Source organism: Mycteria americana, chromosome 3, assembly GCF_035582795.1.
Source record: "Mycteria americana isolate JAX WOST 10 ecotype Jacksonville Zoo and Gardens chromosome 3, USCA_MyAme_1.0, whole genome shotgun sequence".
NCBI lineage: Eukaryota > Metazoa > Chordata > Aves > Ciconiiformes > Ciconiidae > Mycteria > Mycteria americana.
In genome coordinates, this window is record NC_134367.1 from 116430798 (window position 1) to 116456228 (window position 25431).

The 25431-nt window shown below is 38.6% G+C and overlaps 1 protein-coding gene across 4 annotated transcripts in view; it reads left to right on the forward strand.

Moving 5' to 3' along the window:
• Positions 1 to 25431, forward strand: part of SOS1 (SOS Ras/Rac guanine nucleotide exchange factor 1) — a 53827-nt gene that overhangs the window by 17030 nt on the left and 11366 nt on the right. For all 4 annotated transcript variants that reach the window (XM_075496722.1, XM_075496719.1, XM_075496720.1 and 1 more), the window contains 8 exons: positions 96 to 239; positions 4011 to 4121; positions 4231 to 4329; positions 16994 to 17121; positions 18099 to 18754; positions 23695 to 23776; positions 24199 to 24321; positions 24876 to 24979. In XM_075496722.1, coding sequence (XP_075352837.1) covers positions 96 to 239; positions 4011 to 4121; positions 4231 to 4329; positions 16994 to 17121; positions 18099 to 18754; positions 23695 to 23776; positions 24199 to 24321; positions 24876 to 24979 — 1447 coding nt within the window. The remainder of the gene's footprint in view (positions 1 to 95; positions 240 to 4010; positions 4122 to 4230; positions 4330 to 16993; positions 17122 to 18098; positions 18755 to 23694; positions 23777 to 24198; positions 24322 to 24875; positions 24980 to 25431) is intronic.

Genomic DNA, 25431 nt, shown 5'->3' on the forward strand with positions numbered 1-25431 from the left:
TTCATAACAGAGTAGCTTTGCACATAACATTCTTCCTCTTAGAAATTGTGTCCAATTCCCTGTTGATTTTTGTCTGGTTCTGTTGGTTTTTGCAGGATGTGGAAAATATATTTAGTCGTATATCGGACATTCATGAACTTAGTGTGAAGTTATTGGGTCATATAGAAGACACTGTTGAAATGACAGATGAAGGTAGTCCTCATCCACTAGTAGGCAGCTGTTTTGAAGACATGGCAGAGGTAAAAAAAATACTTGGGGTTTTTTTGCTATTCATATGTATTTTAATGACTTGCACTTAGATGCTAAATGTATCTCTGTCCTAGCTTCCTTTGTTTAGGTTGAGATCTCTTCTTCCAGCCCCACCATGATGAATAGACTGCCCATTTTTGAGAGTGCTTTTACCTTTTTAGTCTCTAAACCTCAGATTTTATAGGGCTGTTTAAACTTTAGAGAGCGAGGCGGGGGGGAACAAACCTGTTAGTAGACTTCGACAGAAATGGAGGTATACTGTAGATCAGGATTGCTGTGGAAGGACAAAGTGGAACAAGGGCTTCTTTGCCAATAGCCTTTCTAAGCTGGTGAGGAAGGCTTTTGAACTAGGCTCGTTAGTGGATGGAGACCAAAGCTTGCAGACTGAAGAAATGAGAGGAGAAGGGGATGTGCATAATGGAAAGCATGACAACAAAGGCTCTTGCACCTTCCTCCTGAGAAGGTGGGATGACCAGAGGCTCATCTGAAGTGTCTTGTTTCCCCAGGGTGCATGTGCTCATGTATGGATAGGAGGATCTGGGAGTCTGTACACAGTTGCAGAGCTGTTGTGTGACTGGAATTAGTCACATGGCACGAAGGGCTGTATGAATGATTACAGGCACTCAAGGACTGGTGGGGAAGATGAGGCCAGGAGGCTGAACAAAAGATCAGCTCAAATATGTGGAGCTCTGTTACGGAATGAATGATGAGCTGGTTGAATGCTTAAGGATCAGGATCAGAGGAGGCAGCCACCAAAGTGCATGTTGTGGTCAAGCTTCTGCAAAGACCTGCCCAGTTGACAAGTGTCCAAAACCTTCTCTAAACAAGTAGGCGTCATCTCCTTATCACAGGCCCTGGTTCTCTTGGGAGAATAACCTTCCCAACAACTGCTGGATGGACACCTTCCTGTGGTTCAAGTAATCCAGAAGATTTCTGGAAGGCACTGGGGACGGTTTTTTGTGGCACAAGCTGATGAGCAAACTAAGAAAGGTGCTGCACTTGACCTCTTTCTCATGAACAAGGAATAATTGGCAGGAACATCATAGCTAATGGCAGGCTTGGTCGTGGGTGATAAAGATGGTAGAGTTTAAGGTCCTGAGGAAAGTGCAGGAGATAAGCAGACTGAAGACCCTGGGCCTTGGGAGAGTAGACTTAGCTTGTTCAGGGAACTGGGGGGCAGGATCACATTGGTGGCTGCCTTGAGGGTAGAAAGGGCTCAGGAGAGCTGGTTTATTTGCAAAGGCAGTGTGTTCAAAGCGCAACGAATATGCATTCCCAGTCCCTAAGAAAAAGGGTAGGTGTAGCAGGAGGCAAGGACAAGCACAGTTTGGAGTTTCCTGTTTAACCAAACTGGGGTCCATCTCTACAAGAAAGACTGTGAGGAGCGGCTGAGGGAACTGGGGTTGTTTAGTCTGGAGAAAAGGAGGCTCTGGGGAGACCTTATCGCTCTCTACAACTACCTGAAAGGAGGTTGTAGAGAGGTGGGTGTCGGTCTCTTCTCCCAAGTAACTAGCGATAGGATGAGAGGAAACGGCCTCAAGTTGCGCCAGGGGAGGTTTAGATTGGATATTAGGAAAAATTTCTTCACCGAATGGGTTATCAAGCACTGGACCAGGCTGCCCAGGGAAGTGGTTGAGTCGCCATCCCTGGAGGTATTTAAAAGACACGTAGATGTGATGCTTAGGGACATGGTTTATTGGTGGACTTAGTAGTGTTAGGTTTATGGTTGGACTCAATAATCTTAAAGGTCTTTTCCAACCTAAATGATTCTATGATTCAAAAAGAAAAACAGTCTTCCCAGGAGGAATGTAGAAGCATTGTCTAGGCAGGTGGAAGGCTTAAGAGGGCTGCAGCTCAGCTGGAGTTAAACCTGGTGAGGAATGTGAAGCAAAGCAAGGGCTTGTATAGGTAAAATAGCATGAAAAAGAAGATGGTAGAAAACGCAGGTATCTTGCTCATGGGGTGAGAGGCCCTGTGCTGGAGGACATGGAATGGACTGAGGTACTCAAATCTCCTTTGCTTGGTCTTTACTGGCAGGATGTGCTTCTAGGTTTCCCAGTTAGGCCTACTACCAAAGATTGAGGGAGAGAGGTGAAAGTCAAAGATCAAGCTAGGGACTATTGATCTAAGGTGGATATATGCAAGTCTGTGGGGCAGGACAGGATGCTGAGGCAGCTGGCTAATGTCATTGCAAGGCCACTGTCTAGAATTCTTGAAACTTAGTGGTTGTGGAAGTTTCCAGTGACCAGAGATAAAGTGTTATGCCCAGTCTCAAAAAGGCTCATGAGGATCCTGGAAACTAGAAGCTGGTCAGCCTTTCCTCAGTCCCTGAGAAGATTAGCAAATCTTTCTGAAATTCACATCCAGCCATGTGAAGGACTAGAAGGTGGTTGGCAACAGCCAGCTCAGATTTCTGAAAGACAAACTGTACCTGACCAACTTGACTGCTTTCTAAGAGGAGATGGCTGGCTCCATACGGACAAAGGGAAGAGCAGCTAATATCCCTTATCTGAACTTAAGCAAGGCCTTCAGCACAGTCTCTCATAGTATTGTTATAATCAGCTTGGCAAGATGTAGACTAGCTAGTTGAATTATAAAGTGGGTGGGAAATTGGCTGGACTGGCAGGCTGGAAGGACTGTCATCAGCAATACAAAGTCCATCTGGTGGCCAATGGTTAGTGGCATTCCTCAGGGTTTGATACTGGGGCTGATACTGTTTAATGTCTGTATTAGTGTTGTGGGAGAAGGTCTGCCTCATCAAGTTGGTAGGTGATGCCAAATTGTGGGGGGACACAGAGGAGGACAGGGCTACTTCTTGGGGGACCTGATAGGCTGGAGAAATAGACGTACAGGAACCTCATGGAGTTGAGTAAAGGCAAACATGAAGTTCTGCACCTGGGACCAAATAACCCTGTGCAATGGTCCAGCTGCCTGGCTGAGGAGCGGTACTGCTTGACAGCGCTTGGAGATCCTCAGGAATCGGCAGTGAAGGCTTACTACCTACTGGGTTATATTGGGAAAAGTGTAGCCAGCAGATTGAGGTATCATTTCCGTGTAGCACTTGAGACCACATCTGGCACACTGTGTCCAGTTTTGGTCTTCCTAGTATAAGATGTGCTTATACATGAGGATTGCCATGATGATTAAGGAGTTGAGGCCCATGATATACAAAGTGGGTTAAGAGTGGTGGGTTTATTTAGTCTTAAAAAGAGAAGTCTGAGGAAGGAGATCTTATTGCTCCCTTCAGTTACCTGAAGGGAAGGTGTAGAAAAGACTGTGGCAGGCTCTTACTGGGGGTTCACAGTAGAGAACTGTGAGGTGAGATGAGAGAGAGCATGCAAATGGTAAAAAGAGTAATCCTGATTAGATACTGCGGGGGAAAAATCTGCAATGAGAACCATTGAACATTGGAATAGGCTGCCCAGAGAGGTTTTGGTGCCTCTTTTCTTGGAACTCGACTGTATGAGACCCTGAGCAACCTCAGCTAGCTTTGATGCTGGATCTGGCTTTGGCCCTGAGATAGGCCCTGCTTTGACCAGGGAATTGGACCAGTTGACCTCCAGAGATCTCTTCTAGACTGAATTACTTCATGAGTCTGTGCACATAAAAGCTTAGACTTGACAGAGATTGTTGTTCTCTGTAGGTGTTTTGGAAAAAGTACGCAGAAAAGTCTCTCCTATGTAGTGTATGTATTTTCTTTAAGAAATATGAAGTTTAGATATTAAATTAGTTTTGTAAAATCATTCTGTATTTCTTCTTAGGAACTAGCATTTGATCCGTATGAATCGTATGCACAAGATATTTTGCGACCTGGTTTTCATGATCATTTTCTAAGTCAATTATCAAAGCCAGGAGCAGCATTTTATTTACAGGTAACTTTCTTTTAAGTAAGCCATATTATTGATATTACTATTTTAATTACATCATATTGTTGCTTCATTACATTTATTGTTTTAAGACTGAAACTTATTTTGTTTCTAGTCAATAGGTGAAGGCTTTAAAGAAGCTGTTCAGTATGTTCTACCCCGGCTGCTCCTTGCCCCTGTTTACCACTGTCTTCATTATTTTGAACTGCTAAAAGTAAGAACATTGTGTCAACCTGATGGTTTTTTTCATAATTCTCAGTGTTGGATACCAGAGCTCTGTGTGCTCAGTTAGGTGTAAAACCTTTTGCTAGAATGTGAATAATAAAACTGCTATGATGAAAGGAAAGCAGGTTATATGCTCTGGTGCATGCTGTAACTAACTGAATATTGGCTTGTAATTTCATGGAAGTTTTAGAGCAGCTAATGATTTGTGTTAAATAATCAAGTTACTATTAATTTAGAAAGCAATAGAGATCTAGGTAGTCATATTCTGTGAATGATTGTTTCAACAGTGGTAAGAGATAATGGCGAATGGCTGTATTACAGAAAATGTCCAAGGCTTTCTCAAGCTATTACTTTGTAAGCTTAAAATCACAGTAAGATTTCCCTTCAAACTTCATTTTATTTTCATAAAGCTTGCAGTGCACATCCTGTGGTGGCTGTAAAGCTGATATCCTTCTTTCAAAGGGAAGTCTTGGTTGATATATACACTTCTTGAGCTTTTTGTAATGAGACCTCACAACAGTAGGGTAACAGTAAAGACTCTGTAACATACACATGTAAAGAAAATAGCAACAGAATGTTTTTCTGTGGCATTTGTCAGTTAGCATTGAATAATAATCTTTAAGGGGTTTAGAGCATTTTGAGGAAAGCTTTCAAGTAGAATATTCATTTGGACTTAGTGGAAACTCGTAAGGGATACAGTGTTCCAAACTTGATTACTTGGAGAAATTTGGATCAGAAGTAAAAAAAATCTCTGCTCTTTTGAAGAAATCTGGGTGTGTTTTTCTTGAATGTTTGTTTGGTTGTCTTGGGATAACCCAGTAGTTAGGTCATCTTTGAGTCTAAGTGTCTACAGTTTTAACACCATTTTTACTGATTTAGATCTACACGCACAGCTTTGGTACATAGCTCAACTTGTATAACATGCTTTTTTGAATTTTGGAACGTATGCTTGATCTGTTTGTCTAGCTTATGGGTTTGGTCTGACTTTTCAGACATCTTTAACATATTATTTCTTTTCATGGCAGTCCATTGGAAGGGAGGTATGGTACAGCTTGTCTGCATTTTGTATGATAAAGACCCGCACAGACATAAGGTTTCTCTGCTCATGCTTTTATCACACAGTCTCAAAATGCAGTACCTAGTGGCTTTGCATACTTCCACGTGAACATGGTATTCTCTTATGGAATAGACAAAGCATGAAGGATTAACGTCTGACACACAGGCATCCTGTGTTGCTTCTTGCCATTGGTAATTTTCGTGGGGGAAAGAGGGCATGTGTGCTTACAGAAGTAGGGAGCAGTTCATGTTTTGGCTTTTTTAGGGCAAACTGGAGTCTAAGCTAAGCCCACCTGCAGAAGGTTATCAATCTTTTTGCAACTCCTGACCTATGCTTTATGTAAAATTCTTGTCTTTTCTCATTCATGCTCTACACACACACCCCCTCCACTCTGTGTAAATCCGATACTGTTGGGTTGGACTTTGTTCTGTATATGATAACCTTCCAGGTTTTCTTCCCACTGTGTTGCTTATCTCACATTTTAGTGAGACATCCGTCGCTGTGGTCTGTCAGATGTGATACACATAATAGACAGTGAGGGATAATAGGAGCACATCAAGAGAGAGGTATTAGCTCTTATGGCAGTAGCTTCATCTGTCAATTAGTATGTACATGTGCACACAGCATATGAATCCCTCCCTCAAGTAGTCTCTGCTGGCAGTAACATTTTCTTTCTTATATCTGGAATCTTCAAACAGATTCCAGCTTGGTTATACTTAAAAATGGCCTGACAGAAGGGTATTTGCTACAGAAGGGTATTGGTGGAATTACTTAGCCATATAATCCTGACAATTTCACTGACACAAGGTTGTATTGAATTCTTTTGTATGGTAAGAGACCTGATTTAGTGATTGCAGGCATATCTGTGAATAATCAAGTTAAAAATGCTATGAAAATAGATCTCTTGGTATGAAGACACAAAATGTTGGCAAAGTAGTATGTGGAAAAACCATTGTATTTCTCTTGAATATATATACTTAAGGATGAAGGGGTTAGCATTTTTCTTTGAGCTATGTTGTGTAATCTTCCATACGTTGAAGTTATCCATTTAAAATGCATCTCAAAGTTACCTTCTAACTATATAGACTACAAAAAAAGTAAATTTCTATCCACTGATGGTTATTCTATTTAGAAACTAAAGCTCTCCTGAAGTTTGGCGGGGCACCAGGAATGCACAAATACATATTCTATTTTTAGCTGAAGCTCCTGCTGTAACTTTGTTGGAAAATTAGCATATGACTAAGGGCTGTGTTTTCCTTCAACCAGCCTGAAAGTCCCCAAACTTTTATGTAAGAAACTAACTATATAAAATAGCAGCTTCATATGAGATTGTGCTTTTCTGCAAATTTGCAGATAATATGAATGGTCTTTTCTAAATGTGGACTTTAAGTGAAAGGTAGGGTGGTACAAATAGTGCAGTTATTTATGACCTTGAGTTATGAAGAAAGACGTTTACAAGACTTTTAAATTGAATTAGGCACTGTTTCAGATGCCGTAAATTTGTGTGCACGTGTGATGCTCTTTCCTTTCTTTGGGTAAATAGAAGATTACTTTAAAATTCCTTTTTTTCCAAGTAGGAATAGCTCAAAGCTTATATAAACTTTGCTTAGATAAAATAATATGTTCTGGAAAACAGGAGAGCTAGATAGATTTGATTTTTTTTTTTTTTTAAACCAAGTGCAGACTTGGCTCCCATGACTTATGAATGGAAACTTCTTGTCTCTTTGCAAATATTTTTTTAGTTGGAGTTCTACCTATAATGATCTTAAATTCTCAGGATGCTTTCATTTCACAGCAGCATCTAGTGTGTTTTATTTGTTTTTTCAAACTTTGTTCTTGAATGATAAATAACTTGCCAGTCTTTACTGACTGGCAGTTCAGCTCAAGTGGAAATACTCCTCGATTAAACTTGTTTTGTCTTCCTCTTTCACTATGCTAATATAACTAAAAAAAAAAAAAAAAAAAGATCTGGTTTGACAAGCTCTTCCAAGATAAGAAACCACCCTTTTCCCAACCTGATGGGATTAAATTTGTTACATGTTGCTGGAGAAGGCACAGGGTGGTGAAATGTTAGTAGTTTAGGACTAGAGTATGTTTAGGTTTATCCCGTAAGTCTCTTGCTGTGTGTTGTGCTGGGCAATACATCCCAGACTATTTTGGCCTTTGACTTCACTTTGATTCTCAGCCTTGTTTCAGCCAGGCCTGGCTCATGGTCCAGAGTGTAACAAATTTAATGAAGTTGGCTTGCGATCCCATCTGTAACTTGTGTAACCCAGCCCAGGGTGGAGAATCACTGAGTCTTAATTAGTTGAACTTCAGCAGTCTGCAAAGTTTTTACAATATCTGCAATTACAGATCATTGTCTCAAAACATTGTCTGCGTTGCTTGTATGTAGTACAGGCACTGTAATTAACAGGTTCTCTTGCTTTAGCCGATTCTTAAAGTCTCCTTCAATTAATATTAAAAACAGAAAATCACAGATTCAGACTGGTTATGAATTATCTTAAGAAAGTATTTACTTAGTGTCAGCAAAGGATTTTATTTTCCGAAATCACTTTGTCTGGTGTGCTTCTTTCCAAACACAGTAACTTGTATGTACAATACTGTTTTGAAATAAAAGTAAAAGTATTACTGTTTTATGTGTATTTGTATATGTAACTGCAGATGAGGATGACTTTTTTTAACATCCACTGGAGATAACATGCAATTTTATGTCTGTGTGGCAGATGAAGGCCTATCTGCTGGACGAAATGTAGCTTGACCAAACTGTTGCTAGTGTGTGATAAGGACTGCAAAGTGTATTTGAGCATCTCTTGGGAGAAAAAGCTGGGGTGCCGTAAAAACTGGTCTCAAGTCTGAGAAGAGATTTCCTAGAATATGACAGTAGGTGAAAAATTTAAGCAACTTCTTCATATGGTTAGTGATGAAGACTTATATTACAACTGCAGTGTTGTAAAGGTACAGAAGTTGTGCCTTATGGTAGAAGTTGGAGGTGATACAGCCAGGTAAATGAGGTTTCGTATTTCTTTCTTGCTTGTGTGGTTCCATTGAGAACATTTCTCTTGCTTTTCTCCTTTAAATGCTAGTGGGTTTATGCTTTAAGTCAGCTGTGTTTGGCAGCCAAAGGGAAGTTGATAGGGGAAAATAAAACTTTCACATGCGTGTGTGTGCACTTTTTCCACAAACTTGGTTATTGTTAATCTAACTAATTCAGCTCTCTGAGATAACTCTTTAATTGAAGAAGTTATTTAGAATGTATTTAATTTTTTTCTTTCTAGCTGTGGTATTTGTTGACAGATTTCCTGTGTGTTTGTGTCAGACATACATATATACGCATGTGTATTACTTAATTTGTCATGACTTATGTCATCTGTTATGGAGTTGTGATGGGGCTGTACGTTCTGTGGTATAGCTTTTTTTCTTTTTACGCAGGATGTATCTGGGGTTTTGAGAAGCAGATGTCTCTTTCCAGGGAATTTTCTAATGAGAAGTAATTACCTTGGAGAATATTTTTTCCATTATCCCACTACAATTGCTTTCCTGCAAAAGCTGGGTAAAATCTAACAAAAGTAAAAGTTAAAAAATTCCTCCTTCCGCTTTGCTTACAGGCCTCAGTGACACTTGAGCTGTGTTATTGTCAATCTGCTGCCAGACCAACAAACACTGTACTTTGATCCCTTGAAGCAGGGAGTAGGATGGCACAGGGCCAGACTGTTCTTATCTAGATTATGCCCTCTTTGGGGAGTCAAATGAAGCACTAACTGAACTCCAACTTTTGACTTCACTTACGTGTTTAACTGTAGGGTTCCAGAGTCCTGTGTTCTGATCCATTTTCTAGGAATACCTGCAGGGTAAATTCTCCCTGGTACTGTGGGAATTAGGAGAGCTGTACTGGGGCAGACTGTTCTCTGGGGCTAGTGATCTGTTCCTGGTTTTCAGTGACTTCTGCTAATGATGGTAGATAGCTCTTCAGCTTACGTGACAGCAGTTTGTGCTGAACACCTAAGGCCAAGCTCTCATGAAAATAGATGGGTGTTACAGGAACTTGGACAAATTTTGATCCTTTTTTTTCCCCTCTAAATAAAAGTTTTGACACAAGTAATCTGTTGAGGATTGAATGTTAAGAAGCTTGTTGTAGCTGAGATTTTCAACTCCTATAGGATGACGTTAGTTTTTGTGACAGTGGCAGTCATGATATAGGCCCTGATACACTTGTATTGCTGTATAGTCTTTTAATAGCAGTAGTATATTTCCCTGTCCTCTTCTCCTGCCTCTGTTCCTGTCACCTTCTGTACAAAAGGGAGATCCTCAGAGAGGTAGTGCTATGGTTGAGACTTTAATATACTTGATTTCTTCAGTGGAAATGTTTCTGGATGTGGAGCTGTGGATTTAGTCCCACTACCAGCATGCTTTCTCTGTTTGCTCTTATAGAAGTGGAGGTCTGTATTTTCTGTCAATACTTTGATATCATCAGTGGAAACCTGTCACCCACCTGTCAGTAGAAAGATACAGGAAATAACAAACACAAATAAAACAACAAGCTGCATGCATGGTTTCTGTAGACCAAGTCTACAGATGGGATTCTGCTTGTCATCCCTCATTTCCACTGCTGTTTTTTCCTTAATCAACAGGCTTCCTCTTAAAATAAACAGGGTTCTACTATTGCTTCCCAGAATGATCTCTGAAATTGTGAATTCATCTTACGTAGCATTCAAAAATTCATACATTTCTATCCAAACATAGAGGTGCCATCCATTTGAGCTTACAGCCTTGCAAACTTGGCTGGCAAAGATCAGACTTGAATTGTGTTGAAGCAGTGAAAGTGGATTTTAATCCACTTTGGAATTACAAAAGAGAAAGGGAAGATGTTTTCAAATTGAATTGTCTTTACTATGATGGAAAATTTGGGGGAAGAAAATGGAAGACATCAATTACAAGTGTCGAAGCACATAGGTAAGCATTTTGTGATATTTCAGATACTGATCTAACGAGATGTTATCAACTTAATTATGAATTTTAAGTTTCTAATGTATTCTGCAGGTCTGCTAATAATGATGAGACAAACCAAAGTGACAGTAAGAAAGAAGAGAATTTCGGAGCATGAAGGCTCTGGAAGGATCTGTATGAACTTGTACGTTTGTTGCAGAAAGGTAATGAATCTGCTGTGGAAGAGACATCGGCATATTAAAAAAAAAAAACAACAACCCCGTATTTTTGAAGAATGCAGAGCAAATGGGTTTTCCATACTCTGAGAAGACAAAGCCTCCTGTAAACAAAGTAGCCGTTTCCCTGGTAATAGAATCTGGGCATATAAAATGCATATATGGCAGCTAGTAGCCTACAAAAAGTGTGAATGTTTAGGAAGTGGTTTTATGAGAACATCAGGGAACTTATTTGAAAACAAGGCTTTGTTTTTGTATCTGTTTCTTGATGAAGGAAATGTTGATTGTGTAAGCTCAATGAAAATTGCTTGCATACATGAATCCTTTCCCAGTTGCAGAAACTGGGAGCAAAAATACACTCTTTCCTGCTGAGCAGACACCAGTTGAAATACCCAGCAGACTCTAGTAGCACTTGAGCAGACCTAATCTGAAATATGGTCTCCTGACAGGCTATACCCATTCATGGGAATGCTAGTGGCAAATTGGCCTCATAAGAAACCTGTTACGGAAAACTTTGAACTGTTGAATTGGTGAAATGTCAACTGACAGACTTCTGTGTGGTATATATTTCTGAATAGCTCTTCCTGACCTTTCCTCAGTGTCCATCCTGATTTGAAAAATGGCACTTACTTCAGAGTAATTTATTTCTGAAACAGATTAATTTCATTCCTCCCCTCCCCAAATAAGAGCATCCACATCGAGTAATCAAAGTAGCAATTTCTTAAATTCACATGTTTCCTTAGTCCAAATGGTTTCATTTTTTTGGGCTCAGGTGAAGTTTGATGTATTAAAATTTTCCACATATCTTTGAGTTCTGTTTTAAGTCACATAGTCAAGCTGTGAAAGAACTGGGAAACTTGTACTAAAAGTTGAAATGCTTCTTATTTTCCTCTGTTTTAATGCTTTACTTGTACAGTATGCTTCCCAATGGGCTGACTGTATTTTACATTATGTGAGTTAAAACTTAATGTGAAACAAATGATGAGGGCTTTTTAGCTTCTATCTCTTTTAAAATGTACTTCCAAGAGAATACTGGAGGCTTTTTGAAACTAATTATCTGGTATCTAAGGTTTGATATTTGACGTGTTTGTGTAAGATTATGTGCTTTAATGTAACTTTTAAAAATTAAACTGAGAAGGCATAGTTAAACTTTGAGTGGAGAAAAAGGTTTTACCATTACTTCAGTGATATATTAAGTTCTGTTCCACTCTTAATGCAAATAACACTCCTGCTGTAATGTAAATCTAAATAAACAGTTATATAAATGTATGCATATTTTTACTGCACTGTGCTCAAGATTGAGTTTATATGAAAACAAAATGACCTTTGAAATTCCAGTGCATTAAAGCTGTGTATGTATGTCCAGGAATATGACACAGGGAGTTTCCTTTAAGCTTCAAGTGTGAAGTGCCTTTTAAGACTGCTAGCATTTTCCAGAAGTGTATAGTGTTCCCTGCAGTTGTCCCCATTTCTGTTCTAGATGATTTCCTGATGCTTTCTAAAAATTAAAGTTTCTGGATGTAAGAGCACTTTTTTCCCAGCATACTGCTGCTTTGGACTGAGTATTTGGAGGAACTGCAAAAAGTCAGAAAGAGCTCTCAGGCAGCTCAATGCTATTGAGCCAGCTTCCAGGATTGTTCTATGGCAAAGTGCCATCAGACCTGCCTACCTGCATTTGACAGAGGAGAAACCCTGTTCATTTTTATTCTTTATCATACAATAGCCTGTTTCAGGATTGCCTTTTGGTAGGTACCCCATTCTCAGAAACATGTTGAAGAAAATGGTGAGTCATTAGAACAGAAGCTGGAGTAACTGGTGTCAGTGCACTTCAAGTTCTTGTGAACATTGCTTACTTATGTAGTATTTCCCTACAGAGCAGATAGCTAGGTCACACTACAGATCAGGCTTGCTTTGCTAGCTATGCAAGTGTTTTGTTGCCTCACTGTGGGCTTCAGGATGTCTGAAGAAATTACATAGTGGGTTTTGAAGAGGTTTCTCTGAAGCAGCGCTAGTTTGACCTCATTGTTCTGAGTACTGTGGTGTGCAGCTTCTACTTGTAACATGAGACCACTTATGCAGTAAACTTCTTGGATTAATGTTTTGAGGGGCAGTAAGTATCATTAGCACATACGATCAAGTGATCTTGAGTTAAGCTTAAGTTAAGCAAATTCAGTTGTGATTTCCCTGCCTCCCATATGCTGTTGTGTCTTTCGTGTATAGAAGCTGATTTGTGATCTCTCCTCCCGGATGAATTGGGGAACCTGCAGTTCACAAATTCAGTGGTTAGATTTAGAATAATCTTCTAGGAGGACAGAAGTCTAGATTGTGATGTAAGCCCTGAAGTACAAGATTTTATATCCACCGTAACCCTACTAGTATTGTTATATCTGCATATTCTTATCATAAGTATAAATGTATTTTCTGTCATTGTCTTTCTAGATAGATGCTTCCCTGACAGCGTAAGAGAAGGACTACCATAGTCTAATTTTGCACTGCATGAGGAGGATTTCTTTTGTATGGTTTGGAATTTCCTGGGTTTACAAATATCTAATCCTTGTGTTATGCAACAGGTAGAACAAAATACCTTGTCTTCCACTTCTTGATATCTCTTCAGAGCTCACAGCTTAGAATGTAGAGTGCTTTTTTTATTAGAAACTTCCCTTAGCAGTCTATTTTCCAAGTTTGTTTTCCTTGAATGGCCAGAATACTGCGCCTATAGTATTGTGAATCATTACAATCATTATAAACCAATATTTTCTCATAAGATTATTAAAAAACACAGCGATTATAATACTACAGATAAACAGAAATCTGCACCTCCTTCCCATAATAATATAGTATTCTTCACAGGAGACTTTAAAAACAACAACAAAGCACACTTTTATTTAGCATCTACCCGATCCGTTCGTTAGGGGGCAGTGCACCGCTATAGAAGAATCAGTGGGATTGCAGACAAACTTGGATATGTTTCTAGTGATGCCACTTCACTTTCCATAACCTCCTCTTCCAGACTGTCTGGGGGCAATGTAAGATGAAAGTCATTGCTGTAATTTAAGCTTAGTTCTGATTAAGACTGGTTTTGATAGCAGTTTATGGTAATTATACAATGCTAGAATGTAAATTTTCAAATTCCTTTTCTGCATGCAGAGAAGTATCTTCATAGTAGTTCACAGCACTATCTGATTTGCCATTTGTGTTGGTCTTACACTTAAGATGACGCATGCTTCTACATACTCCTTTCTAAATGTTAAACCTCGAACATAATTACACTCACTGGACTTTGATTTAGTTTGTATATACAGCTGGAAATATGGGTTACTTCCAATGGATCCTTTAAAAGTAACGTTGGGGAAATGTTAGTCTTAAACAATTGCTTTCTCTCCAGCACTGTATACAAATATGTATTTTGCTTTTGGAGATGGACTTTTCTGTGATGAATACCAAAATTTTTCCAACTGGAGAGAAATTGCTTTAAAAAGCATTTTATAAACTCAACACAGGAGCAGAATGCTTTGCAGTAATGAACATTAATCTGTACCAGTATGTTTCTGAAGAGAATGTACAGGGAGTAATTTTTTCCAGGTATTTGAGTTGATAAGGTGCTACATTGAGAAAATTCCTGATTACTTTCTAGGGGTTTATTTTTCTGTTTGTTTGGTTTAGCACTCCCCTTATACATGTTAGCCTACATTTGCATGGGTTTCTTTTGAGATTGTTCTAAATTTCAAAAACTTTCTTCTTTTGGGATGTGGGCCATTTTTGTTCTACCCTATGCTAGGCACCATGCATCTATGTTAGTTTGACTGGAGCATTTAGGTTATGTAGACAGTATTAAAAATAAGGAAATAATTTCATAAGCTTTGTTGCATGTTGAGCCTAATTTTCATTGATTTTTGTCCTGTGTTTTACATGCCTTTTCTCCTTACCCTGTCTCCTGTGGTACCCTTACAAGCAAATGGCAGAATATTGTAGGATCTAATAAGGCTTGTTTTTGAGGAGACTAGGCTAAAACAGTCTTGTCCATTGTTGAAGGGTAACTACCCAGAGATTATAGGAAATCCAGCCAAACTCTTTTGATGGAAGTTGGCAAAGAGGCAGTGTGCAAGGTAAAGAGCCTCCTTTGAACTCTTGTGCAAGAAAGATGCAAAATCTTAGAGGTAGTTACACATTTTTCTTAGCTTTCTTTCAGGACTTCTGCCAGCAGTGCTACACCTGCCTCATTTGTCTGAAGTCCTCTTTAAACCTAGATGATCTGCACAGCTGAAGCAAAGGGAAGATGATGCTTCTGTGTTAAATCTAGAGAGTAGAGGAATATGACAAGGGTAGTCTGTTCCTTCTTGGAGTGCACATATTCGCCCTGAGACCTTTTGGGAACTAATGCCTGTTGTGCTACATTGTCAGCCCTATTTCAGTGGTTGTTGCATGAGCAGGCACTCATGGCTAATGCTGCTTAGGTCAAGAGTATGACAGGTTACGCTACATGAACCAAAGCTGCCTAGAATAAACCTTGTGGCCATTCTTATGGCTGAAAACACAAATAAAGTAGTCTTTGGCATTGACAGCTATTGCACTGAATGATTAACTCTGGTCAGGGAAAAAATTAATGCTATTCTATGACCCATTCAAATGTCAGACATGAATATGTTGTATTCAGTTGGATTTTGGAGGACAATACTTACGTTTCACACTGGAAGCAAACAGTGCGATTGTACTGTTTCCAAGGGTGTCTGTTGTTCTGGTCCATGCTAGTCTGTCGCTTCACTTTTACTGCCTCTGTCAAAACAAATCTTTCAATTGTGTGGTGCCAGTTCTTGGTATGTAATAGTCTGAAACGCTTGTCTCTTAATAATCCTGTAAATAACTGTTACCTCAGTTTTATGTCTAAGCCACAGCTGTAGTCAACAATTTCACTAACTATAATGTGAAATATTTTAATACTTAGTGTTAAGATGAAAATCTTAAACATCTTAGGATAAAAACATGGCAGATCTTGTTTTATAAAACTTATCTGTCACAGCGATAGTTAGGCACAAAATATTAGTATTAACCCTTCTCATTCAGTTTTAGTTTATAACTTTATTGTATTTTTTGTCCTTTAAGAAAAGTTGAGTTAGTATAAGAAGGCATTAATGTAGCTGTGTACTCAGATGGGGACTTATGTACCCTGGTTTTACTAGCTGGCTGTGGTTCAATGCCCCCGTGTTTTCTGACTAACAGCCAAGCAACCCTTCCATGGAGGAAGAACACTCACTTCTCCCCACCATCCCTCTGGTTATTGTTTTTCCCCTTTGGTTTTTTTTTTTTGCGTGGAAAAAAAAATCACACTCCTCGTGGGTAATAAGCTGAACGTAAGCCAGCAGAACACGCTTACAGCAATGAAGGCCTGTATTGCTGTATTAGTAAGTGTGTAGCCATCAGGTTGAGGGAAGTGGCAGTGCCTACCTGTTCAGTACTGGGAAGGCTGCATCATGAGAACCACGTCCAGCTTGCGCTTCCTGTTGACATTGGTGTACTGAAACAAGGCCACTGGAAGGGCTTGTCAAGGTGACATGAGGATTGGAGCATGTGATGAAGGAGAAGCTGGAGAAAAGGAGGCTAAGGAGGAGGGGAAACCTTCCTGCTGTCTTTGACTGTGTGATGGGGTGGGGAAGACAGAGAAATACTTCACAGCTGCATAGTCCTTCCACATATTCCACTATGAAAAGTCAATAAAGGAAATCCTGATAAGCTATTAGGAAAAAAAATTTTCACCATGAGGGATTTCAGACATTGGAACAGATTGTCCAGAAAGATTGTGGCCTCTCCATCCTGAGAGCAATTCAAAACTCAATATGGCCCTAGGCAACCTGATTATGTTGGCTCTGCAGTTGAGCTGGAGGTTGGATAAGGTAATCTCCAACCTTGCAACCTGTATTCTTGATTAGACTGTTGTTAGTGATGTGAGAGCCTTCTGTTTATAAATGCAATGAAGGAGTTTTGCTTAGCTTTCTGTCTAGCTTGCCTATTCCAGTAGTGTTTATATGCGTTGCAAATGTACAGATATCCCACAGATTTAATCTTGTGCTGTAGAATGGTATGTATGGGGATCTCCTTCCTCACTTCCTCTTAAGATTTAACACCACTAATGTGTTCTTTTTTTGGTGATGTAAGGTAAGTCAAACTAGTTTTGAGGTAAATAACGTGTGCCTGAGTGTGTCTGTATCTGGGGGACTAGTGACTGCTGCTCTCGTTTTACTGAGATTAAGCTCTTAGCAGACAGTTGTGTCTCTTGCTTGTGTCAGTAATGCACCTGGTTATTTCATTAACTTTAATAACAAGCAGGAGCATGCAAAATCAGCAGATGGTTGGATTTCTTCTTCCTAGGTCAAACTTCTGGATTTGTGCATACCAAAATGCTCGTAACATTTTTTGTATTTGACTTTCAATGTTCGCAGCAATTGGAAGAAAAAAGTGAGGATGAAGAGGATAAAGAGTGCTTAAAGCAAGCAATAACTGCCTTACTAAATCTTCAAAGCAGTATGGAACGGATATGCTCCAAAAGTCTTGCAAAGCGAAGGCTTAGGTAAACATGTTTCCGTTTTTCCTGCTTTCTGCTCTTAATGCTTTGCTATAAATCCAGGGCTCCCAGTTTCCTCTTTTAGTAAACAATGAACAAAATAGTTTGTGACAAGCCTGCTTTTTCAGAGGAAGTTACATCAAAGCCAAGATAATTTGTTATTGTTTTAAAATCGTTCTAATTTCTATGTGCCCTTGCATACTGGTAGTTGAGATGTTCTGAGAATTCACTGGTAAGTAGAAAGTGATGGCATTTGTGGGTTAATTATGCTCAGATAATAAATATCCACCTAAAAATATTGTGAAAGTACATTTCTGTGTGATTAGAAGGGAATGTTCTTGAATTTAAAACGACTTGATCTGAAGAGTTTTTTGTGCAATGGCTAGTTAAAATTACCACTGGATAATAGAAATAGATGCATAGACAGCTAGTACTTAGTCTCACTGTTGTAGCAAATTCTTGGATTATACTATCTGCTGTTTGATTTAATGCTAATATTTGTGCAGTTATTTAAACATGTTAAAACTTTGCTTTTGCTCTTAAAATTGTTTCAGTATTTTCTTTGTCAAACAAGTTCTGTGCTGCAAACTGTAATCTTTAGGCTTGGACATGAAGGCATTTAACAGCTTATTTTCTCTGAATGTGCTTCTTTCAAATTAATGCAGTCTAAAATTGTTTGTCAGCTATGGAAATGAGTGGTTTGTTAGGCTAAGAAGCACTAACGACTTGCCTACTTCTGGTTGCCTATGTTTAGGTAAAACATCTATTGCGTAGCAGATAAGTAGAAAATTTATCAGATGAAGTACTTAAGAGGAACATTAGTCAAGGCTTACAATGGTGCTGATATTGACTGCTGAAATTGCATTCTCAGTGGAGTTCTCACCACTTGGAAAGATGATCTTGTGTTTTTGCTGTTAGTGGTGGTTATGGTTTTTAAATACACATATACTAATAGGCTGCCTTTCTCCCATCCTTCACTGAAGTGAATCTGCATGCCGATTCTATACGCAGCAGATGAAGGGGAAACAGCTAGCAATTAAGAAAATGAATGAAATCCAGAAAAATATTGATGGTTGGGAGGGTAAGGACATTGGACAATGCTGTAATGAGTTCATCATGGAAGGAACACTCACGCGTGTAGGAGCAAAGCATGAGAGACACATATTTCTATTTGATGGCTTGATGATTTGCTGTAAGTCAAATCACGGCCAGCCAAGACTTCCTGGTGCTAGCAATGCAGAATATCGTCTAAAAGAGAAGTTCTTCATGCGAAAGGTACAAATCAACGATAAAGACGACACTAATGAGTACAGACATGCTTTTGAAATCATCTTAAAAGATGAGAACAGTGTTATTTTTGCTGCTAAATCAGCTGAAGAGAAAAACAACTGGATGGCAGCACTGATATCTTTGCAATACAGAAGCACGCTGGAAAGGATGTTGGATGTAACAATGTTGCAGGAAGAAAAAGAGGAGCAGATGAGATTTCCAAATCCTGAGCTTTATAGATTTGCAGAACCCGACTCTGAAGAGAATATTGTGTTTGAAGAAAACATGCAGCCCAAGTCTGGAATCCCCATCATCAAGGCAGGAACTGTTGTCAAGCTCATCGAGAGGCTGACTTACCACATGTATGCAGGTGAGGTACTTCATTTATATAGCCAAAACTCAAGGTGGTGACTAGTTTGTTTCTCTTTCTGTGTTAAATACATGCAGCAAAATATATAAAGCGTGTAGAAATGCTTTGCAGTGCACATATTCTAACATGCTTTTTGAGTTAAGGTTTTGAGATCTAAATATGCACCTATGTAGCTGTAGCAGTTAAAAATATGAATCCTGTAGTGGGATATGCATGTGGATAAGGTTATTATCATGCAAGGGATGGGGGGGTGGGGGCCTGCAGGAGTTGAGCTCTAGACAATACTTTTTCCTGTATGCCCCAGTCTACAAGAATTGCCTTCCCTTAAGACTCCCAAAGCTGGGTGGCACATGAAGAGCCAGCATTGCGGGAGAGAATTATGGGCCCAGAGTTTTCAGTTAAGGGTTGTACTCAATCAGCTATTACCTGTGTCCTTGATGGCATGTAATGAAAAGACCAAATATCATCTTGCTAGAAGCAGTCACTTGCATAATTTGGCCTCAGAACTTCACCTTAATCAGAATTTCAGTGGGGATTTGATTTAAGGACTTTTGACTTCGAGTTTCTGTTTGTGTTGAAGATACATTGAAGGCATTAATGTGATCATCCAGTCCAACCTCAGTGTGTGGAGTTTTTCTTGATAATTTCCCAGGATTTTCATAAGCTGTGCTGGAAAGCATGGGCTTGGGTTTGGAATTTTTTTTTTTATTCTACCTGTATGTCAGTTATTCTAAAATTTCATGCATCTTGGTATTAGTGCTTCTCATACTCAGCTGTAGATTTTTTCTTTCTTTGTTTTTACTCTTTGCACTCTGATTATCCTAAATTGTTCTTCTGCAGCTCAATCCTAGATACCCTGCATAGATGAGGAGTATTTGTTTGGAAGAAGTGAAGAGTAAGCAGAGTATAATTAGTATAGTTTAGTACTTTTGTTTATCTTTGAAATGCTTGTAAATACATCTGTTTTAAAAGATGTATTTATACAATACTCCATTACTTTTATTGCTCTTCTCCACATTTCCTTCAGTTGAGCTTTCCTAACATTTATTAGAAACCCCAATGCAATATTGTGCTGGCAGTATTTACCAGAGCAGTTTTGTGCCTGTCTTCATTTTCTTGTAACTTTATAAACTTTTAGCTCTTGGCTTCGAATTTTACAGACATGATTTATGCCATAATTTTATGTTCCTGGAAGTTAAAATAAAACAATGCAGCCTTAGAGAAAGGAAGATGCTTTTTTTTTTTTTTTTAAAGCTAGCATTGTATTTGGCAGAGAATTAGCAAAAATAGTACTTCATTAGTGCCCCTGTGAACGTTTCTTTGCTTTGGCTAACTTGTGCACCATTGAGAATTGCCTTTTCCATATGCACTGGGACTTTGGTGCCGTAGCTTTGGCGTTACTCCAGGTGGTAGCAGTGTTCTCCACATGTTGTCTCTGTCCAGGGAGCCACAAGCTACATTCTCCAGTTCCATAAAACAGAAAGGCCTGTTTTTAAGGAACATGTGGCTTGTTGAAATATGTCTATATATGGTTTTTTGCATCTGCATGTCTTTGTCCTTTCTAGCACATAAGACGTCAAGGAAGAATTCGGATCAATTGATTAGATCCACCTTCATCCACTGTCATTTAAATCCCTGCTTGTAACAGCCCCTATTTAATAAAGCTTTAAGTAGGTTGCTTGAAGCCTAAAGTTGTAGGTATGTGTGACATTGACCAAACCATTGTATGACAAAACTGAGAACATGGGTACTGTGAGATAGGTTGAAAGACTTTGACCAAAAGAATAAAATTGGTTGTCTTGTGACGTAATTAGCCTGTCTTTGTAGCCTTAAAGATTTTAGTGCAACATACATGGACCTGATGCTGAATTGCTAGGCTGCACGTCATTTCTCAACACCCTTATCTTTCATTCTATACCTTCTGTTTTATAATTGGTTTTCTATGAGGAAAAATGTCATCGTTCTAAGCATTCTGTGCTGTCTTTTCCAGGCGAACAAAGAAATGGAGATATAGTGACTCAGCCAAAAATGGTCTGTTGTACAGGAAACAAGGTCCATTTACTATGTAAATCATTCAGTGTTTTGTTGCATTTTATGACATGCAGTGAGTAGGGCAACAACTTTCCATAGTAACCCTTTAGCCCTTCTTTTGTACACGTATCAGCTGATATGTGTTGATCAAGGCTTCTGTTTTGCTTGGAGACATGGGAAGATGAGTACTCTGGTGATACCTAGCCAAACAGCTACAAACTGTAGAAATGGTTTTCTTGCCCCACGTAGGATTCTGTATGCCTGATTGTAATCTTAAAAGAATTTATTGACTTTATATTCATATGCTAGAATAGCAAGTCCTTACTTTTCTGAGGCGACGTTTCTCAAATACGGTGTGACTGGTTATGGCAGCCCTTGATCTGACAGTCTAAAGACAGTATTTACCATGGCTGTGACTCTTCTCTAGGATTTTATCTTTGTAGGCCAAACACTATAAGAAATAATTACAGATATAATTGCAGAGGTGGTACCAATTTGTTGCAAGTAGCTGAAGAGCAGTTTAGTTAGTTGCATATTGAGGAGTATATGGGCTGTGTTCAGACAGTAGTCAAATCGGGTCTCAACTTTTTTGTCGTCTGTGAAGATCCACACAGTCCATTTCATTTGTAGATATGGGTGTTGGACCTTTTATTTTTTTTCCCTCATCTCCCTGACAATGCAAAAACCAGCTTATCAGCTGAAATGTTTCTCTGTTTTGCTGTGGAACAGGGACAGCCTGGTAGCCTAGTTCTAACGAACCAGTGCTACCAGGGGTAGGAGGCATCCAGCCACCATGAGAGCTAGGACAGGGAGACAGCCCTGATGGCCACCTGGCTGCAAGGTACTGTCCAAACCGTCCTGCGGTGGAGCAGCAAAATAGGGGGAAATCTCCTCTGCAAAAGCAGCTTTCCATATATTTTTATATGAGAGAAACTGCCCTTTGATTAGAAATTCAGATTCTGGCCCTATTTGCATATTCTGGTGGGTTTTACTTGTTTTAATGTGTTTCTGTGTTCATTATGTCCTCCTTTGACTGGTTCTTGTTTAAGAGCCGCTGGGTTAGGTGGTACCAAGATTTGAAAGTTGTGGCAATTTTTTTATCTATAGGGCAGTGCTCTTCTATTTTTAAAGCTTTGATATGTTAAGAGTGCTTGTGCGTCATTATGGTGTCCGTTTCCTTTCTTAAGGAATTCAAGGGTGATTATTTATAAATCCTTGTAGAACAAGTTATTGTTCTTTTTTAGCTTTCAAATTGGCTGTATTGAAGAGAGAATTATCACATGAGCAGACATCCTGACTAACTAGTGTTGTCTGTATTTTTTTAACGCTTACTCATATATTGTACACTATTTTGAATTACAGATTTTGCTAGTAAGATAACAAGGTTAGGTTTGATTTTCTGATCTACTTCATTTGAAATTCAATATGTATTGTGGATTTAAACACTGACCCTACCTGTAAATAACAATAGCTATGACTCAGAGCTTGCAGTGATCTAAAAATGTTAATTGCTATGGAGGATTTCTTTTTCATGTAGACCAAATCTATTTAGGGTGGATGCTGTGTACAGAATGCAAGCTGTGAAAACATGAGTTACTGTACTTACTTCTGTACTTGTTTTTTAGGACAACAAAAAATGTGTATTTTCATGATGAGGATGATGGGGACAGGGATGACATTCTTCGTGCAAAAGGATTTGGAGTTTTGCCTTTGAAAAGGATTTTAGACTGTACAGTTTCAAGGAGAGGTGGGAGAGGCGTTGTGATAAGAAAAATTGAGTAATGAAGGACATAGAGATGGTAAAGCAGAATAGCCAATTGTTTAAGAAATGGGAATTAGCACACAACAGAAATGCAAGGAAATGCTGTGTTACACAATACACAGTTAATCTGTGCGACACATTACAGTAAACCGTTGTCCAAATTGAGAGCTTAATAGGATTAAGAAAGGTAGAATGTTCATTCAGATGGACAAGATGCTGGTAAATAGTTAAGGAGGGTTTTACAAAAAGCTCTTAAAAACCCATATTCTAGGAAACAAATCTAATGGCTTAATATAGTGTTAGGTCAAATAATGCAGGTGGTTTTTTTCTTCATTACAGCCTATAGGAACTCCTGCTTCAAGTCCTATGTGCTCCTCCTCAGCCACTCTGTGTTAGAAAAATTACCAATTGGGGTTTGTTTTTAAAATCTGTATATGGATTTAATACGCAAAGCCATTGCAACCTGCTCATTAATTATGTTCAGTGATAACAGTGTTAACCTTGTTTCTAGTCAGCTCTGTGCAGTGCCAGCATGCTGTCACTGCACTTCCTCATACTTGGAAACAAATGGTTTTGCTTTTGTAATTAAGGGAGACACTTTGATTTTCTGTTTTGAATACTTGCTTGTTTTTAAAACACATTTGAATATTTTAAATGAACTGATATGTAGTTAGTCAATTTAAATTAAATCTATTTATTTTCTTGACATGAAATAAATATAACCTCAAAGTATAGATGTCAGATGAAGAAGTATCTAGCCTGCCTTAACCGCTACTGGTTATCAGTTGTACCGGTTTAGGGAAAATATTCTCCCCTTGAAGAGGCCATTTCTATCCAATGCAAAGTTACTTGCTGTGTCTTTTGAGTTATCTTGTCCTGATCATTGTCAAAAACAAAGTTGTTTACTAGATGGCTCATAAATAATCTATTTATTCTTTTCAACAGAATAAAAATTGTTTTTAAATTCTGCTTTGTATTGCTATTTTAAGACGTTCTGAATTGTTATCAAAGCAATTCTGGTTTAGATCATCTTCTCTGTAAATTGATAGGGCAGCATCCTTAATTTTAAAGGATACTTAAAGTTACTTTAAAGTATAAAAAAATTAGCTAATTGCTGACATAAGCATAAAATTATTTTTTGTCTTAGATCCCAACTTTGTTCGGACTTTTCTCACAACATACAGATCCTTCTGTAAACCTCAAGAGTTGCTGAGTCTGCTAATAGAAAGGTATGCCACTGTTAAAAATATTGCTCATACGAAGTGCAAATTTTTTTTTTTTTTTTTTTTTTTTTTACTTGGAGGAGAGTTTGTAAGATTCTTGTTTTCCAATTGTTTTTGATTCACTCCAAATATTTTTTTAAAAAGTTGTCAGATTGAAGGATTGCAAGTAACATGTGCAAGTTATATCCAGAAGCTTTAGGATTGTTCAGGTAGCTCCAGTAACTTCCAGCATCCCACAGTTTTGTCTTTGAAATATATATTATTATTGAATTTAGTAAATCTTCCTATGTGCTTATCAAGACATCAGATTCTGATATGTGGGAACGCTCTGAATTTTGAGCTATCTTTAATCAACATTTTATTCATGCATGCTGTGAGTAAGATTAGTGTAATAGGAGCCTAGTGCTTATACCCATCTTCTGTGCTAGATTTGAAATTCCAGAGCCTGAGCCAACAGAAGCTGATCGTATTGCTATGGAGAATGGAGACCAGCCTCTTAGCACAGAGCTAAAAAGATTTAGGAAAGAGTACATTCAACCTGTGCAGCTACGGTGAGTATTGCATCAACGTGAGCCAAACTGACTTCCTTTAAGTCTTTTGAAGTACCATTTTTTGGATGCAATGGCTCTTTGTGATACCAGCAGCCTTTCTTGTAGATGCTTTGATAGCATGTGTGGACAGTCAGCCATTTTGACCTTGCTACTTGAAAACCTGGTGGGAATTTGAATTCATGGCATGAAAAGCTTCGGGAAAAGCTTGTGCCGAGTTTTAGACTATTAGTGTGCAAATTAGTTTCTTACGCTTGCCATTTCTGTTTAATCCATGTTTCTGCAAGGCTATACAGCATAAGTGTGCCACAAAGATGTAGGCAGAGAACATTTTAGATAATGTTCTTTTTATGAACAATAGCGTTATCTGACTTCTTTGAATTTAAAGTAGAAAAATGCTTATAGCTCTTTGCTGGTGAAATGCAGACAGTAGAATAATTGCATTTGGTCTGCTGATTATGATATTCCTGTGAGCCCTTGCCTACTAAAAGTCTTGAAATGCTAGACATGAAGATAGACTGTATTGTAGAGTGCTTACTTATCCTTTACTTTCGCAGAGTATTAAATGTATGTCGACACTGGGTAGAACACCACTTCTATGACTTTGAAAGAGATGCTGATCTTCTGCATCGTTTGGAGGAATTCATTGGAACAGTAAGAGGTACTTATGGTTTCTTAAGTGCTAGCATTTACATAAAGCATCCCTTTTCAAAGCTATGGAATGGGATCACTTTTCCTTTCATTGAGCAGATAAAGAAAAACAGGACTGACTGCTTATTAATACTTCACAAAGAACATAAAATAAATCTTAATTTTTTAAAAAAAAACCAAACCACTATTATTCAAAGTCTGGCCCCTGTTCAGAAGAATGTTGTTTACATCCTGATAAATAAGTATTGGTTTTGTTATAAAGAGACTGAAACAATGTAAAATAATAAGAACTGAGTAATGATCAAACCAGAATAATTGCTTTAATTGTCGTCTTAAACTATACACAGGGGTAATTTTTGTAAAAGTTTGGTGGTGGAAACCACTGTTTCTTTGAAACAAGGGTTTTCCAGCTATTTCACACTGCATATTAGACCTGTAGGACACCTTCCAGTTGTGATTGTA